The 19,000-nt window shown below is 50.4% G+C and overlaps 1 protein-coding gene across 1 annotated transcript in view; it reads right to left on the bottom strand.

The window, feature by feature from the left end:
- Positions 1 to 3,445: 3,445 nt before the first annotated feature.
- PAPLN (papilin, proteoglycan like sulfated glycoprotein) overlaps positions 3,446 to 19,000 on the bottom strand; it is a 43,163-nt gene continuing 27,608 nt past the window's right edge. The window contains exons 14-27 of the mRNA XM_042781023.1: positions 17,937 to 18,017; positions 17,474 to 17,729; positions 15,729 to 15,841; positions 15,615 to 15,634; positions 15,244 to 15,358; positions 13,812 to 14,259; positions 13,137 to 13,274; positions 12,832 to 12,953; positions 12,456 to 12,588; positions 11,786 to 11,923; positions 11,001 to 11,128; positions 10,774 to 10,882; positions 8,226 to 8,392; positions 3,446 to 3,615 (exon numbers count right to left, since the gene is read on the bottom strand). Of these exons, the coding sequence (XP_042636957.1) occupies positions 3,446 to 3,615; positions 8,226 to 8,392; positions 10,774 to 10,882; positions 11,001 to 11,128; positions 11,786 to 11,923; positions 12,456 to 12,588; positions 12,832 to 12,953; positions 13,137 to 13,274; positions 13,812 to 14,259; positions 15,244 to 15,358; positions 15,615 to 15,634; positions 15,729 to 15,841; positions 17,474 to 17,729; positions 17,937 to 18,017 (2,138 nt within the window). The remainder of the gene's footprint in view (positions 3,616 to 8,225; positions 8,393 to 10,773; positions 10,883 to 11,000; positions 11,129 to 11,785; positions 11,924 to 12,455; positions 12,589 to 12,831; positions 12,954 to 13,136; positions 13,275 to 13,811; positions 14,260 to 15,243; positions 15,359 to 15,614; positions 15,635 to 15,728; positions 15,842 to 17,473; positions 17,730 to 17,936; positions 18,018 to 19,000) is intronic.

The raw sequence follows: 19,000 nt of genomic DNA on the forward strand, positions 1-19,000 counted from the left end.
TGGAAACAATTAGTCCGAGAGACTAGTGGATCATTGGAACCTCAGCCTTCCATCCTGAGACCAGAAGAATGAGATGTGCCAAGCTACCATTGCCAGCCACTCAGAAAAGGATCAAAATTGGAGATCCTGGATAGAATGGGGAAAAAATGTGGAACAAACTTATGAAAAACAAAAAAAGACCAGGGTTACTTGTTGGTTAGAGACTGGTGAAAACCCTGAGATTACAACCCCTAGTCACCTTTTAGGCCTGGAATTGAACTCACTCATGTGGCTTAACTTCCAGCCAAACAACAGACAGACCTACAAGGTGAACAGTTATACTAAGGAGGTACGCTGCTTAGAACAATCAACCATGAGAGATCAGAATGGCAGCATTTGCACAGGGAGAAAGCACAGAGGGCAGGAATGCACAGGAAAAAAGGACACGGGGAAAAAGTAACCATAGGGAGGAAGTGGGAAGAGAGCTGTTCCATCGTGATGATTGTGATCAATGCCATGAAGCAAAATGTGTATGAACTGTTGAATACAACTTTGCTCTGTAAACTTCACCCAAATCACAGTAAGAAAAGAAAAAAGCTTGTGAGCACCCATTTAACTGTTGGTCTCTTCCCATCTGGAGCAAAGGAGAGTGAAAGAATCCAAAGATTCAAGGAAATAGTCCACAGAACTAATGGCCCACAAAAACCATACCCTCCTCTAGCCTGAGATTCTAAGAACTACATGGTGCCCAGCTACCACTACTGACCACTTTGACCAGGGACACAATGTGTCCCAGTTAGAATGAGAAGAAAATGTAGAACAAAAAAAGACCAGACTTACTGGACTGATAGAGACTGAAGGAACTCCCATGACTATCACTCTAAGATACCTTTTTAATCTGGAATTGAAGCCACTCCTGGAGGTCCTCTTTCAACCAAATAATAGATTAGATTACAAAGTAAACAATAACAGCTGTCAAGAATGTGCTTCTTAGAACAATCAACTATTTGAGACCAAACAGGCAACATCTTCCCAAAAAACAAGGAGAGGCAGAAAAACTGGAGGAACAGAAATAGGGAAGGCAGGATGCAAAAGCAGGAAAGTGCTGACACCCTGCAGGGATAGCAACCAATGCAGTGGAACAAATCGTGTATGTATTGTTGAGTGGGAGCTAATTTTATGTATAAACTTTCACCTAAAACAAAGTTTTTTAAAATACGGATCTGACACACTGAACACTAATGACTAAAGACCAGAATAGTTACAGGAAGGCATCATTCATGAAGAAAAGTCATTAAGAAGACAAGAAAGAAGAAAAAGACCAAAATGAGTATTAGAAGAGATTCTGAAGCTTGTTCTTAAGCACAAAGTAGCTGAAGCAAATGAAAGAAATATTTAAGAGCTGAACAGATTTCAAAGGTCAGCTCGAAAAGACAAGGTTAAAGTATGATGGCATGTGCAAAGCCTGGAGTTAGAAAACCAAAAGGAAAGAACACAGCTGGCTTTTCCCAAGCTGAAAGAACTAAAGAGAACAAGTGTACCTCAAGTTGCATTACTGAAGTATTCTACGGGCAAAAAAAATTGAATGACACAGGAATTATCAAAAAATGGAATGTATACATAGAGTCACTGTACCAAAAAGAATTGGTCAGTGTTTAAGCATTTCAGGAGGTAACATATGATCACTGGTACTGAAGGAAGAAATTGAAGCTTCACTGAAGGCATGGACAAAAACAAGGCTCCAAGAATTGACAGAATACAAATGAGATGTTTCAACAAATGGATGCAACTTCCAGTGTGCACTTGTGTATACCAAGAAATCTGGAAGACAGCAACCTGGCCGACTGACTGGAAGAGATTCATATTCATGTCCATCCCACAGAAAGGCAGGCAGTCAAACAGACTTCTGAAATTATTGAACAATACCATTAATATCACATGCTAGCAAAATTTTGCTGAAGATAATTTTAAAAATTACTGCAGCCGTACAGCTACAGGGACCTGCTAGAAGTTCACACTGGATTCAGAAGAGGACATGGAATGAGGGATATTTTTGCTGATGTGAGACGGATCTGGCTAAAAGAGAATACCAGAAAGATGTTTAATTGTGTTGATAACAAAATATGGACAATATTACAAATAGAAACTGCAGAATACTTAAAGTATGCTCACGCAAAACCAGTGCATGGATCAAGAAGCAGTCATTCAAACAGAGCATAGGAGTTAAAGTAAGTGTGTGGCAGGTAGTATCCTTTCAACTTACTTGTTCAATCTGTACACTGAACAAGTAGCCTGTGAAGCTAGGATATATGAAGAACATGGCATCAGGACTGGAGGATGATTCATCAACCGCCTGCAATAGGCAGAACGCACAACCTTGCTTGCCCAAAATGAAGACAACATGAAGCACTTACTGGTGAAGGTCAAAGACTATAGTCTGCATTATGAATTACAAATGAACTTGATGCAAACAAAAAATCCTCACAACTGGACTGATAAACATCATCTTGATAAATGGAAAAAAAAAAAAAACTGAAATTGTTGAAGATTTCATTCTACTTGGATCAACAATGTCCATGTCCATGGAAGCTGCAGTCAAGAAATCAAATGACTTAACTACATCTGGCAGTCTGTTACAAAGGACCTCTTTGAATTTTTGAAAAGCAAAGAGAAAACTTTTATGCTTAACGTGTACCTGACCCAAACTACGGTCTTTTCAGTCATCTTATATGTATGGGAAAGCTGGACAATGAAAAACAATTCTTGATGCATTTGCATTCAAATTGTGGTGTTGGTGAAGAATATTGAATATACCACGGAATGCCAGAAGAATGAACAAATGACTCTTAAAAGTAGTACAACAGAATGCTCCTTAGAAGTGAGGATGGTGAGACTTCTTCATCTTGCGTACTTTGGGCACATCATCAGAAAGACCAAACACTAGAAAATGTGGAACACTCAATGAGATGGATTGACAACAGCCACCAAACATACCACTGATCATGAAGACGGCACAGGACAAGGCAACATTTCCTTCTGTTACACATGGCATCCCCCACATTGCACAGGGGATAGGCAGCACCAGCCAACTTGATGGCGACTAACAACTATGAAACCGGTACGTACCTCCAGTACATACACCCAGCTCAAGTGAGACCCCTAACAGCCTGCTTTACAATACAGTGGATTGATCCTGTGTGACAGAACTTGTAGAGGGAAGTTGTAAAATAAAGGTGTCCTTATCCAAATAGATTCCTCCTCTTGACAACTCAGCAGCAGCCTGTGGGTATGAGAGATGCAAACGCTGCGGGAGACCACGGGGGACAGCTGTTACCTGCCGAAGAGGAACACCTGGTGGGTTTTTGAAAGGGCAGTACGTCCAGAAGTTCATCCTTTGTCAGCCACAGAGAAGCGGCTGAGAGTGTGTCTTCTCTGTGAATTGTTTTGAGCTGAGTAGCCATCATTCCTACTGCCAGATGGGCTGAGCATAAGGCTGGATACGGGAACAGCTGGCACAGCAGAAGCTGGAGTAATACTCATTGCCACAGAGCTGGGCCTGCAGGATCAAGTCACAGTTGGCCAGCTCAGGCTGGTCAATGCACTCCCTGCCGGGGTCCCTTGGCTGGACTGTTGGTGCTGCAAAACAACAGGCGGGAGAGAAAGCATGAGGAAACTCAGTGGGTGGGGGAGAATTTTCTCACCTACTGTTGCACTTCTTTAAAAGGAAAGTAGCACCATAACTGCTAGGTTCAAAAAGGTGCATTGGTCTGTAACCTTTTAACACCAGTCTGTATACAGCTACCGGGGAGTACAATTTCCACCAGCGTGCTGACCTCACTCACGTTAGCATGCAGCGCTCCCTTTCCCCATTATTCTTATTTGCATCCTCAGCCCAGTGCACAGCCCACAACAGACCCTCCTCCCCCAGTTTTTGTTAACTGGACAATTAGACATCTCTTGAAGTTAAGTCCCTACCCTTACTATTGAGGCCTGAAAATGCTGCCTTGGCCTCTGAATTAGCAGGATGAGAGAGGGATGAAACTACCAAGTGAAAGTTTGTGTTGGCAAGAGCTAGCCTGTGTTCTCCCTGCTGGTTTCCTCCAACCCCACAACTTTCACACCGTCAATATGCCCAGTTGACTTGGTCACTTGGTTTCCCATCTTGCAAATTTTTCTACTTCCCCCTGAGAAGGCAGTAAGTATTCAGCAAGGAAAACGGTCTCATTAACTACAGCTGTAATAATATACTGTGCACACTGCCCTGAGCGCACACCCCCGACCCACCCCCCCAAATTCACCTTGCAGCTTCTAAGAGCATTCGTACAAATCCCTGTCAGAGCTGACTGCTGCTTCCTCTTAGGAGTGAAGCAGCTTTATCTAGTCATTCTCTTTTTCTTTCTGGAAGGGGCTCTTAGGACTCAGCTTAGCTTAGACCAGCTGTACCATCCCTGAAATCAGACCTCCTAGGGTTAAGAAAGCTTTATCTTCACCCCTCTCCCCTTGTTCCCTCCTAAAATGTGACCGAAAGACTATACCTAATCAACGAATGACCTTAGAAAGGTTTGGTAGATCAGTATAACAAGAGGACTAACAGTACTAATTAGTACTACTTATATTTACATACATGGCAAGTAATTTATAGCTTAAAAACATCAGTAACTCTTACCGACTTTATCTCTGCTATTGCAAGGACTGACCTGTCATAGGGTCAAGCAGTTAGGTGATCAGTGTAGTCATTAAGTGCACCAGCTCAAGAGCCAGACTATCTGGGCCCAATCCTGGCTCTACCAGTTACCAGCTGGGTGACTTTGGGTAAGTTACTTAAGCTTTCTGTGCCTCTGTTTTTTCATCTATAAAATTAGCACCTGCATCATAGGGATCATGCAAGAAGTAAATGAGTTAAAAATGTCAAGCACTTAAAACATGACCTGGGCCCACAGTAGTAACCATGGCTAAAATTTGAGTGCTTAACTATGTACTCTTTTGCCCACATAGCATAGTTCCCTGCTATTTAAAAAATGGGACTGGGCCATAGTGAGTGACCTTCTGTGTTTTATTCCTACAGTATTTTCTATTCCTCACCCCCATCTTTTAGGCAAGAAGGTTGAACAGTTTTCACAGTAAAACAAAGTCCCTTATAAGAGTGTCACTAGTCCAAGGCCGCCCACCCTAATGCTAACACTGAACTCCCAATATGCCACCAAACCATGAATAGGGCCAAGTGAGGCAGCTCAAGCTTTGTGACCCTAAATAATAAAAATAATGGGTGAGAGGAGATATCTGCAGCCTGAGGGCATTAATACATTTAGAGATAGAAGGACAGAATGTAGCTCAAGAAAGGTACCCCCCCCCCCAAAATTATGATAACTTCTTAGGCACAGTCAACCACCCTGATGGAGCGAATTGTTGGACCTGTGGGCTCGGAACCATGGTCGTGGGGGACATCAAGGTCAACTGGCATAACATACAAAAACACTGTTCTACATCCTACTTTGGTGAGTGATGACTGGGATCTTAAAAGCTTGCAAGCGGCCATTTGGATGCAAAAAGGGGTCTCTCCTAGTCCAGAGCAAAGAAGAATGAAGAAAACTAAAGATGCATGGAAACAGTCCAAGGGACTAGTTGACCATGCAAACCTCAGCCTATATGACCATGAGTCCAGAAAATCTAGACAGTGCCCAGCTACAAATGTCAACCACTCAGAAAGGAATCAGTACAGGAGATCCTGAATAAAGTGGGAGAACAAAACTCAAAATCATAAAAATGACCAGGTTTACTGGAATTGAACCCACACCTGTGGTTTCCAGCCAAACAAAAGACAGGCATATGAGTTGAACATTTATCTCAGGTAGATACACTCCTTGGAGAGAACAATCATGAGAGAAAGAAGGGCTGCTTATGCACAGGGAGACAGCTTAGGAGGCAGGAGTACATGGAGGGATGGACACTGGGAAGAAGTAACTATGGGGAGGAAGTGGGAGGGGAACTGTTGCATTGTGGTAAACTGTGGCCAATGTCATGAGACAAAGTGTATGTGAACTGCTGTATGGAAAGTGAATTTCACCCAAATCACAATTAAAAAAAAAAAAAAAAAAAAGACCAGGTTTACTGGTCTGATAGAGCCTGGTGAGACCCCAAGACTATGGCTCCTAGTTACCCTTCACTTCTAGAATTGAACACACTTTTGTGGCTTCCAGCCAAACAACAGACAGGCATATATAGGCTGAACATTTACATCAAGTAGATACATTCCTTAGATCAATCATGGGAGAAAAGAAGGGCAGTATTTGCACAGAGAGATAGCTCAGAGGGCAGGAATGCATAGGAAAGAAGGACACAAGGAAGAAACAATGGGGAGGAAGTAGGAAGAGAGATGTTACACGGTAGGGAATTTCAGTTGATGTCATGAAACAAAATGTATATGAACATATGAACTGCTGTATGGAGAGTTAATTTGCTCTGTAAACTCTCACCCAAATCACAAAATTTAAAAAAAAACACAGGTGCCCCCCCGAATATCTAAGGTTGGCAATACTGGTCCAACAGAGGGCTGGAGAAAGGTAGACAAACTGAGGACATGAGTGTCCTGTCCCTCAGATCATTGTAGCTTGGAGCCCACAATCACGAGGAGCCCCAATGGACTCTGTCATCAAGCAAGTTTCTAACTATAATTTGGTTTGCCATGTAGACATGTATGTAAAACAAAAACAAACCCATTGCCTTTGAGTCAATTCTGACTCATAGTGACCCTACAGGACAGAGGAGAGCTGCCCCATAGAGTTTCTAAGGCTGTAAATCTATGGAAGCAGACCACCACAACTTTCTCCAGCAAAGTGGCTGTACAGTTTGAACCGACAACCTTTCGGTTAGCAGTCGGGCACTTAACCACTATACCACCAGGGCTTCTTAGACATGTATATAGCTAATCACATACACGAGTACTGGCTTAACATCTTTCTCACAGTAAATCTGCACTCTGGTTTAGTCACAAGTCTTAAAAGTTTGGTTCCTATGTAGACAAGATCAAGTTTCTGGACATGTTAGAGGGGGCAAGCAGCCCTGTAGGATGATGCTGTCTCCAAAGTAACACCATCACTCATTCAATTCATGCGCTCAGTCACCAAGCACCTGAGCACCTGCTGAGTGTCAAGCACTGGGCTGGGCCCTGGGGACACCAGTCCCAGTCACTGCCCCATGGAGCTCATAAATGAAGCGTAAGTGCCAGCCAGCCTCACTATGCAACATTTTAACTACAGATCTTCAGCCTCTAGCACAGGGCAATCCCAATACTCCACCTGAAAGACAATACTTGGCCTAACACTGAGTATAAGAGTGCTCGCTGTGCAGTGCTGTGGCCTGATCGCCATGAACATTCAGGCAGAGCAGCACCAGGAGGGCCCTGCCATACTTCGAGGTCTGCATCAGGCTCAGTAAGAACCAACTGCTTGGCTCAGAGCACCGCCCTGCTAGTCAGACAGTAATCAGGACTGTGGGTACCTGGGAAAGCAAACAGGGTAAAGCAACACCTGTCCCCCATCCCTCTGACTTATTTGAACATAGAACTCTGGTGAATTTGAGCATTAAATCATAGTCTATAGATCATCAGTTCTGAGATGCATCTATTTTCCTATTTTAGCATCAATTAAATTGGAGTATATCTTAATTGACAGTATCTTAGAATTATGTCAGTTGATTGGCAGCATTTTATTCTTACAGGTACAGAAGGAGCTCTGCTAGCACAGACAAACCAGACTAAGACCAGGAAGAAAAGCCTCGTCATCTGCTGAAAACTAGCCAGTAAAACCCCTATGAACCACACAGTAGCATACTGTCTGGCACAGTGCTAGAGGATGAGACCCTTGGGTGGAATGCACTACACGGTAGCCAGAACAATGGACTGGAGCATACCAACAGTTGGAAGATGGCACTTTAACAAGCCATTCATTCTGTTATACATAAGATCACCATGAGTCAGACCAGACTCGATGATAACTAAGAAGCAACTAACAACTGAGCACCAGCTGCCCACCAGGAGCACGGAAGAGCCGCCCCGTTCTACAGATGAAACTCAGGAAAGTTCAGCCCCTTGCCCCAAGTGACACTACTAGTAACTGGCAGAATGAGTCAGGACTAGAGCTAGAGTCCCTCTGAGTGCAGAGCCTGCCCTCGTCCAGAGCATACAGCCAGCCCTCGAGAATAAGCAGATCGCCTGGGAATGCCCAGCGCTGCCACCTGCAGTGGGTTACCTGACGGGACCACCTTCACCTCAGTGCTGCGGCTGACTGCCTGGCTCCCACGGTAGGCACTGCATGTGTAGGAGCCCTCATCCCTGGCTCGCGAGTTGTAGATCAGCAGTGTGCCGTCTGGAGACTGGTGGACATGGTGGCCATCGGCCCGCACAGGCAGCCCATTCCTGTGAGGAGAGGGACACTGGGGCAGCCAGTCAGGTCTTCAGGCCCTGGGAGGCCATGCTGCTGCTTCCAGGGCCAGAAGATGGAGTTGGTGATCAAAGACTGCCCCCTTTGAAGGCAAACGAGATGACCCTTGCCTCAAGGAAGACATGGACAGGCTACCAAAAATAGATGAGAACATTAACAAAATAATACCCAAGTGAAGTTAATTCAACAACCAAGCCCACTGATCCAAGTTTATACATTTGCTTCTTATCCACAAAGCAATCCCCTTCTACCTTTTCAGTAATTAAAGTCTTTTAAACTGTTAGGTACCAAGCCCTGTGCTAGACAAATGGAAGCACTCCCTGCCTTTGGGGCACTCGATGGGGTAGGTGCTCAGGGGAGCCTTCTGGGAGGAGGACCTGAGGATGAGGAGGCAGCGGCCAGCTGATGGAGAGAGACAAGGGACTCGGGAGCTTGAAGGCAGGCCGTGGCTGAAGCAAGGAACGAGCACGAGAAGAAGTGGACACAGGGAAGCTGGAGAGGAGGAGCCAGTCCGCAGTCTCGGACTCTGTCAGGAATTTGGATTGGATCTTGAGGGCCGTGGGGATTTCAGCTAAGTGGGAAGTGACATGATGAGGTTCGTACTCTGCCAGGCTCCCTGCCGTGTGGGCTGGGGAGACGAGCGTGAAAGCAGAGGCAAGTCAGCGGCTGCTGTGGAAGGGCCCCGGGGCAGATGACGGGCAGTGAGACAGAGGGCCCTGGGTAGAGGTCAGGTTAGAGGAGAAGGAAATCAAGGACAACAGGTTTCTACCTTGGGTTACCAGGTAATTGTGATGCCCCTCTAACACGAGGAAATCCAGGGGAGGGACTGGGAAGGGGTAGGTTACCATCTACCATTCTGAATTTAACGTGCCTGTGAGATACCAGGAGGCACTGGATTTGAGCTCAAGAGAAAAACCTGGGCCCAGATAGTGTGTCAGCCCTGAGTGGTCCCAGAAACTGCCCACCTACAGGATTGCCCAAGGGACAGTTACAGGACAAGGCAGCAGGACCTTGGCCAGAACCCTGAGATGCACCAACATCTAAGGGACAGGTAAGAAGATGGACTGGCTAAGCAGCAGCAGCCGGTGCCGTCTGGAGCCCAGGGAGGGAATGTTTCAAGGAACAAGTGGTCAGCGGGAGGGCACTGAGACTCAAGGCTCATGTAAGGAGTGAGGTGTGCCCAGTGGACTTAGGAACGGGGAGGCTGTTGGTGGCCCTGACCGACGCAGTACCCCTGGATTGGCGGTGGTCTGAGAAGCGAGTAAGGGGTACACAAGTGGAGACAATCAGTAGAGACAGTTGTACCGTAGAGGGCAGAAGGACACGGGGAAGGGAGGCCTGAGCATGGCTGCTGCTGGGAAGATCCAGGAGAGGCAAAGTTGAAGTTGGAGCCCAATCCCAAGAGCACCAGTGGGAACCTCGAGGCTCCCAGCTACTCTCAGCTGAAGCCTGTTAAGGCCACAAGAGGCAGTTGAACTCTGCAGCCTCACCACCTTGCCGCTCCAGCGTGCAGGCCCTTCCCACCCTGTCATGATGTCTCAAACACCCGCCTTGGCTCTCACTGCTACCTCTGCCAGGAACAGCCTTCAAGGCCCAGCCAAAGTCACCTCCCTGGCTAGCCCTTCCTTGACACCCCCAAACTGGTGGCAGCACTATGCAGACAACACTTAGAGTATACCTTGCTAAATCCTGCCTGGGGGACCCTGGGGCTCAGATGACCCCACCATCCTCTGCAGGGAGCTTAGGGGTGTAGAATACCCAAGGATCTCCTGGGAGTACCCTGGGACTCAGGTTATCCCAGGATCCCCAGAGCCTAGCTCGTGCCTGACACAATGCAGGGAGGGAGGGAAGGAAAACTGTTTCCTGAATGAAAGAACAAATTAAAGACCATTTGATTTTGGGTAAAGACCACTGAAGTCCCTAAGACTGAGTGTAGCCCTGTGGTTCTCAACTCCAGGGAGATTTTACCCCCTAGGAGATACACAGCTAAGTCTGGAGACACTTTTTATTGTCACAACTTATGAGGAGTGTGCTACTGGCATCTAGTGAGTAGAAGCCAGGATAAACAAAGCTGGGATAGCCTCCCACAGCCAAAAACAAGCAGGTCCAAAACGGTGAGGCTGAGAAACCCTGGTGCAGTCCAACCAGTGGGGGAGAGAGAGGTCCTCAAGGGCCTTGTTTAGGAGGTGGGTGCTGCAGCCCCCGCCCTGGCACCAGACCTGGGGGCAGGAGTGGAAGAATGGAGGAGGTAGCAGTGGTGACAGACGCATCCCTGGCAGAAAGGTAGCCACCTCTAGCTGCACAGCCTCAGGTAGGAGGGCCCGAGGGCCAAGACCTGCCTGGAAGAGAGCCTCACCTGGACCACCTGATGTTCACGCTTTCTCCTGCCACCACACACAGCAGCCTGGCTGTGTCCCCCTCCGACACTGTCACAGTAGAGGGCAACCCTGTGATTGTCAGCTCCCCTGGGCACAGGGAAGGAGCAATGTCAGCCACTGTGCCAAGCCTACCCCAGCCCATTCCACCTGACCTCCAAGACCACCGACCCTACTTGCCCTCCTCTGCTCAGGACTGTCACCTTACCCAGAACTCTGAGCTGGACCCACTGCTGGTCTCGGTCCTGCCCGTTGAAGCCAACACAGAGGTAGAAGCCGCCATCTTCCACAGCCACATGGTCAATGACCAGGGAGCCATCGGGCTGCAGCTGATGCCTGGGGACAAGCACAGTCAGCTGGCTCCAGCCCAAGGGGCCAGGCACTGGGTAGGGGCAGGGAGGGGGGAGGTGAGGAAAGGGCAGGCTCTTCCTTTTCCTGGTGAAGCTGAACAGCTCTCCTCTTCAGTAGGGTCTGGCCAAAGGATCTGTCTGCCTTAGGCCATTATATCCTCTTTTAATTACTTGAAATGCCTGGCTTTTAAGCCCGGCAATAGACAAACCAGAATTTTTTTTTTTTTTTATCAGAACACTTGAAGTGGTTTGGGTTTCTAGTTTTTGCTATACTTATATTGTAGGTACAGATCCTCATTCTACTTCTGAGTTGTGAGGTGTCAAGCCTGTTTCCTGGTGTCAGATGGGGTTAAAATCATACCTACCTCTCTCTGTATAGGTGTCTTGCAGGTTATATGACAGAGAACATGCCTCCCACAGCCATTGTGCCCACAGCCAGATATGGGCTCTGATTCCATTTCCTCCCTCAGCTGGCCTGTGACTGCCATCCACTAACCACACCCTGGGAAGGCCCAGAGGCCCTCTGCCCAGCAGCTCCAACCCCCAAGCACCACTGCTCAGGGCTGACCAGGGCAAAGGCCCCCTACCCTGTGGGGTGGGGCTGGAGGCAAAACAGAAGGTAGGGGAGAGGAGCCAAACAAACCTGGGAGAAGAGAGGGTCTGCCCGTCTTTCTGCCACTCAATGGTTGGGGGCGGGAAGCCTTCTGCATGGCAGGTCAACCGGGCCCGCTGGCCTGGACTGGCATCCACCACACCAGGCTGGTTGCGGTCTAGACGAAGCCTACAAAACAAGCACCCACAGCCATGAAAAGCCTCTCTCACACCCAACCAGGCCTGCTGACTAGACTGTACAATGCTTATGGCCTCTTTCCCAGCCAGTTATATTCCTAAAACCACCACTGTGTTCTGGTTAACTAACCTGGCGTAAAGTCTAAAAGCCATCTCCTATCTCCTACCAGCTGGCTGTCCAGAAAAGTAGCATCTGACATTTCCAACTGACACCAACTGCTCTCCCTGCCCTGCACATTGGCCTCCAGGCCCTCAGTGGTCACCCCCACCCCCAGCCTCCCAATCCCCCTAACAAACCAAACTGTTCTTCAGGGCCAGCTCCAGCCCTGCTCCTCCTCCAAGAAAGGCGTATTGGCTCTGGCCCCCAGAGTACTTCCTTTCCCTCAATTCCTGGGTCCCAGGCCCACACCTTTCCCATGAGTCCAGTGGCTGACTGATCCACCTTCCCCTCCTCTCACCCACTGAGACCTCACTGACCCAGGGCGGGGGAGGCTGAGAGCAGGGTGGCAGTGCTGGGCTGTTACCTGGATCTGGGCTGTGGGTGCGAGGAAGAGACAGCCCCTAGGCCCCCAGAATACCTCCCTAGACCCTGGGCAGGGTCCTTGGGCTGAGGGAAGCGCCTTGGCTCAGCTTCAGATAGGACAGCTACGTCACCCCCTGTCAGGAGGCAGGGAGAAGCAAGGAGTAAGCTGTGAGGAGAATGTAGAGAAGGGCAGGCCACGAAGCCAGCAGAGGACACACAGAAGAATAAGCGTGACAGGGACCAGGTATTCACTCTAGCCCTCTGGAGAACATGCCATTTGCCACCAGGATGCCAGAGCCCAAAGCACCAGTTCTCAATCAGAGAGCAGCCTGGCCCTCCTACCCAGTCCTGTGAGAACCCAAGGGTGGGGTAGACACCTGTAATATGAAGCTGGATCATCTGGGAGTCAGTGCCTGGCCTGGTGCCACAGCTGTAGGTGCCAGCGTCTTCTGCCCGCAGGGGGCTGATGACCAGGGAGCCGTCAGCCTGCAGCTTGTGCCTGAATTGGGTGGGGGGCTGCTGAGCTCTGGGCTCCTAGAGACAACAGTAAGTCCCGGTCCTCCCTCAGCTCCATGTTCCCACCAGGGGAAAATTATAGCCCCTCAAAGGCTCCGGGACCCCTCCCCCACTCCTGTCCCAGGGAGAGCCAAGGGGCTGTGGCCAAGGAAGGACTGTCACACACCTGTCAGAGGAGACAGGCCAGCCATCCTTCTGCCACCCATCATGGGGGTCCAGAGGGGCATCACCTGGACAGAAGAGCTGCACCAAGTGCCCCAGGGCAGCCTGGACCAGAGCAGGCCTGGAGCTGGCCAAGCTGATCCTGGAAAGGGAGGAGACATGTGCCTGAACCAGGGATTAGTCCTGCAGCTGTGTCCACCACAGCTGGCTCAGTGCCCATCATGTTACAGGCATTTGTGGGAGTCAGAGGGCCCCGGTGGGGGGCAATTCCAGAACCCCATGGACTCAGGAATCTGCCTCCCAACCCCCCACCATCCTACAGGCATGGCTGCCTTAACCTGGCCCTTCAGCAACAGGGTAGGCAAGAAGCCCAGAGATGGGGTGTCCCCCACCAAACATAACAGCTATACAGGGCAGGAAATACTATCACCATATTAAGTAAGGAAACTGAAGCTTCGAGAGGTTGGCTGGCTTGCCAGAAGCCAAGAAACCCACAAGCCAGAAAGGCCCCAGGGTCCACTGGCAAGACCTAGTTGAGAATCCAGGCTGTACCATGTGACCTGGGATCTGTGTCTTGGAAGCTGCAGCAAGGCGGCTTGGAGGGTTGGAGGTCAGGGAGGGACAGCCTGCCGCCCTCAGGCTTTTAGCCCAGCCCCCAGCCTGGGCACCTTGCCCCCACCTGTATGAGGAGCTTTGGAAGGGTGGTGCTGGCTGCCCGGCATCTCTGCCCAGTCCGGGGGCACTGGGCCTATGCTCCTGGCTCCAGGGCCTTTCTCCAAAGGTGTGGGTGTGGGAGGCCTCCACCAGCCCAGGCTCCTGGCCTTGCCGCCAGAGGCTGCCAGAAAGCAAGGGCTCCCTCTGGCCTGTGGCCTCCATCCTGTGCGAGCTGGTCTCCTGCTGGCCTCCAGGGCCTCTATCCCTGTGGGTGCTCTGGGCGGATCCTCCAGGCTGGGGCCCCTGGCAGCTGCTCATGCACTCCTCCTCAGAAACGAAGTTATTGGCGTTCCCGTGGCAACCACCATACCAGAAGCGATTACACTGGCCAACAGAGGCGATGAAGTACCAACGGGCAGCCCAGTCGGCACAGGAGCCGTGGGCACTGGGCAGCAGGCACCGCACTGGGTAGGCTGTGGGTGGAAGAGACGCACATCACAGGGGTGCCAAGTAACAAAGCTACAAACACTACCCATCAGGGCCCTCTTAGCAGCTCTCACCAGCCCTCAGCCCCCAGCCTTCTCAGTTCAGAGCTGGTAACATGGCAGGCAGAGAGGTCCGCTGCCCAGACCTGCCCAGGTGGAGGCCACAGCAGCCAGGAATCATACCCATCCACCTCCACCCAAAGAACTGGAGGTCTCCAGATGGTCGGGTCCCTGAGCCCCTGGAACTGCCCCTCATGCCCTCCCACAACCTAACACAGAACCCCTGGGGTGCATACAGGGAGCCTGGGCTTGATCCTGAAGTGCTCACTGACTGAGGATAAGGACCCAGCTGCTGAGGGCAAGGGCCTATAAAGACACCCCGCAATGCACTGCCCTTGTCCCCAGACTCCCTGCACCAGCCTCCGAACCCAGCTTGGCCGTCCCAGCACCTTGCTGCCCCCAGCACCACCAGCATATACTCTCCACGCCCAGATGATGCCACGGCTGGCGGAAGCACCTGTTTTCTGCAGAACCCTGGTGACCAGCCCCAGTGGACTTCTGACACCCTCACCACGCTCTGGAAGCTCCACCCTGCCCTCCAGTCTGTGACCTCCCTAGCCCCCACACTTCACTCCAGGACACTTGGGGCCCCCACTGCTAACTGAATCCCAGCCAGGTCAGCACACTCTCCCTTTCCTGGCACTGGCTGCCCTGTGCTGGCTCTGTTACTGTAGGAGGGTGAGTTCCCAGGGGCAGGATGGCCTCCTGGTGCCAATAAGCAGCCTAAAGGCCCCAATGGCAAGCTGTCAGATCATGAACAGCCAGGCAGTGATTCTGCCTGGCACCTTCTAGGTGCTCAGTACATATTTGTGGAAGAAATTAATGAACAACTGAGCAGGAGGAGGGTCACTGGCTCTGCCTGGGAGCTGGGGGCATAGTGGCCCAGGAAGGATGATTAGGGTGTCCACTCACGGTAGCTGGGCTTGCCCACACAGCCCTCCCCCAGAGGACCGGCTGCAGAGGCCATGTTGTCATAGCAGCAGCCGAACTGGGAGCCTCGGCACTCACTGGGCTGGTTCTGCTGGGCCTGGGGAGGAAACCCAGGATTGAGAAGTTAAGAGTCAGGATCTTGGTGGGGGGCTCTGGGCTGGCTTGAGGAAGGCAAGAGGAAGGAGGATAGGGGTGACCCCAGAGTGCATGCCTTCAGCCTCGGGGAGATCAGAAGCCCCCCACCCCCCAGCCCAAGCAAGGTCAGTTCAGCCTCTGAAACCCTGCGCCCTCAACAGATGCCAGGTGATGGCCTTGCAGGGCCCTCCCTTCTCTGAGGCTGAAGCTGTGAAGACCCTGGGTTGCTGTGAAGACCCTGGGTTGCTGTGCATCAAGCAGGCTCAGGGTCTAAACTCCTGCTCACATACCCCACCCCTCATCCGCATGCACACACACATACACACAGATACTTACTGTGGAAGCCACTGGCCTGTTCCCAGTGTTATCACCACCATGCGATCTTGAGCAGCCAGCCTGATGGGGCCCCTTGGCCACTGACGCCCCATCGGGGCAGCACCCGTACCTAGCAGACATCACACTGAGCCCTCACTGCCCAGCCCTGAGCCTCCAGCACCCCAGGACCCAGGCTCTCTGGGCTGGAGACTGAGCAGGGCAGGATCCCAGTGGAAGGCAACAATGGTATCAGAAACAGCCTGCACCTCTGATAACCAACAACTCCTCAACTCACACACCCCACCACAAAAGCTGGGAGGGACAAACTCCCTGAGCCTGCCCAAAGAAGTTCCCAGGGAGTTTTTACAGACTAGTAACAGATGGGAAGTGGAGCAGGAAAAGGGGCTCAGAGGAACCCTCCATTTCTGGTGGCATAGCATCTAAGGCATCTGACTGCTAACCAGAAGGCTGGCGGTTCAAACTCACCAGCCACTCCTTGGAAGGAAGATTGAGCAATCTATTTCCTTAGAGATACCACCTCGGAAACCCAAGGAGGGGGTGCTATGAGTCAAATTGACTTGACAGCAGTGAGTTTGGTCTGGTTTTGGTTTGGTTTAGGTGTGGGGAAGGAAGTAAGAGAAGGAAAATACCAAAGCATCGTCCATGTGCCAGGTACCATGTGATTTATTTAATCCTCATAGGAACTCCACCCTGCTGTTCCCAACTCACAGAAGAGGAAGCCAAGATCAGAGAGGTTAAATAGCATGCCCCAAGTCACCCAGCACAGCTGGAAAGTGGCTGAGCTGGGGATCACCCCCCGGCTGCTGCCCCAAAGCCAGGGCTCTGAGCATTACAACCCCTGGAGGCATGTGTCAGGCATTTGGGAAGGCAGGCATTTGGGGGTTCAGGCCCTCTCAGCTGGAATGGGCAGGACTGAGGAACGGAAGAAAGTCAGGCTGGCCTTTGTCCAGCCTTTGAGCTCAGCTGCCCGAGCCTGGTCTGGATTTGAGACCTGGAATCATACCCCACACGTGCCTCCACAATGCTGGCTCACACTGGTTCCTCCAGCCACATCACCATGGCAGACTTCCAGAGAAGGCAGGGATTTTTAGCCCCAGCAGGCACATTGGGTGACACAAAGGGTTAAGTCTTGCATTACTACCTGAGAGGTTGGCAGTTCAAACTCAACACAAGGAGCCTTGGAAGTCAGGCCTGGTGATCTCCTTCTAAAAGACTACAACCTTGAAAACCCCACGGAGCTGTTCTACTCTGTACATGTGGGGTCACCAGGAGTTGGAATTGACTCAACAGCAATTAACAACAGCAGGCACATTAGGGAGTCCCTGATAGTGCAACTGGTGAACGCCCTTACTGCTAACTGAAAGGCTAGGAGTTCAAGTCCACCAAGAGGTGCTTCAGAAGGAAGGCCTGGTAATCTACTTCCAGAAAAATCAACCATTGGAAACCCTATGCAGCAGAGATTTCCTTGACCCACGTGGAGTCACCATGAGGCAGAGTCGACCTGGTAGCTCTGACTTGGCTCATCAGGAAGCTCAGAGAGAGGCAGCCGAATGCCTAAGTTCATACAATCAGGGCACCTCAGAGACAAAAGCTCTACTGTCCTGTTCCTGAGCTCTGTGAGCCCACCCCATCCAGCCCTTTCTGAGCAGACAAACTAACCCTGCCCAGCTCTGCCACAAGCCTGCCTGTTGCCTTCCCTCGATGATCCGCTGAGGAGGGAGAGGCTGTCTCCAGCACTCACCTGCTCTGCTCACACGAGACCCCAGGGCAGCCTTGCCACTGAGGTCCCAGAGATGCAGTGTGGCCATCGGGGCAACACCCATGGGGGCTGTGCCTACAGTCTTGGCGCCCTGAGCCTGACCACAGGGGCTGCTGGAGCGGAGACTGCTGCAGGGATGGGGCCAGGCCTGGGGCTGACAGGTGGGGGCTCTGGTCTCTTCTGGGGTTAATCCAGGCTGAGGATCGCCCCTGGGGTGCCCACCACTGGCCTCTGGAATCTAAAGAGAACCCAGGAGATTCACAGTATGTCCCCCTCCTTACCCATGCCATCGGTCTCTACACTGAGCTCCCATCCATCTCCCAGACCATTCTCCCCTCGGTCATCACTGGGCTCCCATCCATGACCTCCCTTCTCCAGGCACCCACCCACTGAGATGCACAGATACAAGAGCTGGGGAAGGTGCGGCTGGGACCCAGCTTCTCACCTGAGGCGGGGGACTCCAGAGTGCCCCAAGATGTCCTGGGATCCCTGGGGCTGGTGTGCATGTCCTGCATGCTGGGGACTTCTGCAGAAGCTGGGGTGGGGTGCAGAGGGAAAGGGGAAGAGTTGTGGACCCCAGGGTGACCGCACACTGCTCGGGCAGGACCAAGGGACCCAGGACTGAAGTGAAAATGAGCCAGACTGTGATTCATCAAACACCTTCCCTACGTTTAGAAGCCTCTTTCATCATGTAGGAAATGCTGCAACACTTTCAGCAAAAACACCAGCCAGGTATAAAAATCAGCATTTATGGTACAACCCTAACTATCAAACAAATGATGCACAGGTTTTTAACTGGATTGATGCCTGAAGGGATGGAGACCCGATACCGATACAGCAAATACAGCAAGATTTAATCATGAAATTGAGATGTGGGTACGAGGCTGTTCACTCTAGAATGCTTTCAACTTTTTGGGATGTTTGAATTTTCTTCTCATGTCTTTTGCACAACTTGTAAATTTGCTAAAAGTCACAAACTGTGCAATTAACATGAATGGATGTCATAGTATGCAAATGACCTCTATAAAGTTATTTATCATAAAATACTGAAAATTACAATGTTGTTGTTGTTATGTGCCATCAAGTCAGACCTGACTCTTAGTGACCCCTCCTACAATAGAAATTTTTTTTTTAATAATGCATAAACGACGACTTGCAGGAGAGATCCCAAAAAATGCTCGTGAAGTCTCCAGTTCTTCACAAGTGGCGAATTTCTTCTCCTTTCCTTCCGTATGTCTGCATTTTTCTGATTTTCCACAGTAAGTATATTATCACATATTAGAGTAAGATCAGAAAGGCTAAAATAAGTGAAAATTCCATTCCCACATGGCCCACCTCTTGCTATGGTCCCCAGGGGAGGTTTTAAATAATACCTTGCGACACAGCAAAAGCAGTGATCAGAGGCCAATTTATAGCAATAAGTGCACACATCAAAAGAGAAGAAAGAGACAAAATCAACACTTTAAACGAACATCTCCAACAATTAGAGAAAGAACAGCAAGAAAAGCC

Source organism: Orycteropus afer, unplaced genomic scaffold, assembly GCF_000298275.1.
Source record: "Orycteropus afer afer isolate SDZICR_OR568_19922 unplaced genomic scaffold, OryAfe1.0 scaffold00079, whole genome shotgun sequence".
Lineage (NCBI taxonomy): Eukaryota > Metazoa > Chordata > Mammalia > Tubulidentata > Orycteropodidae > Orycteropus > Orycteropus afer.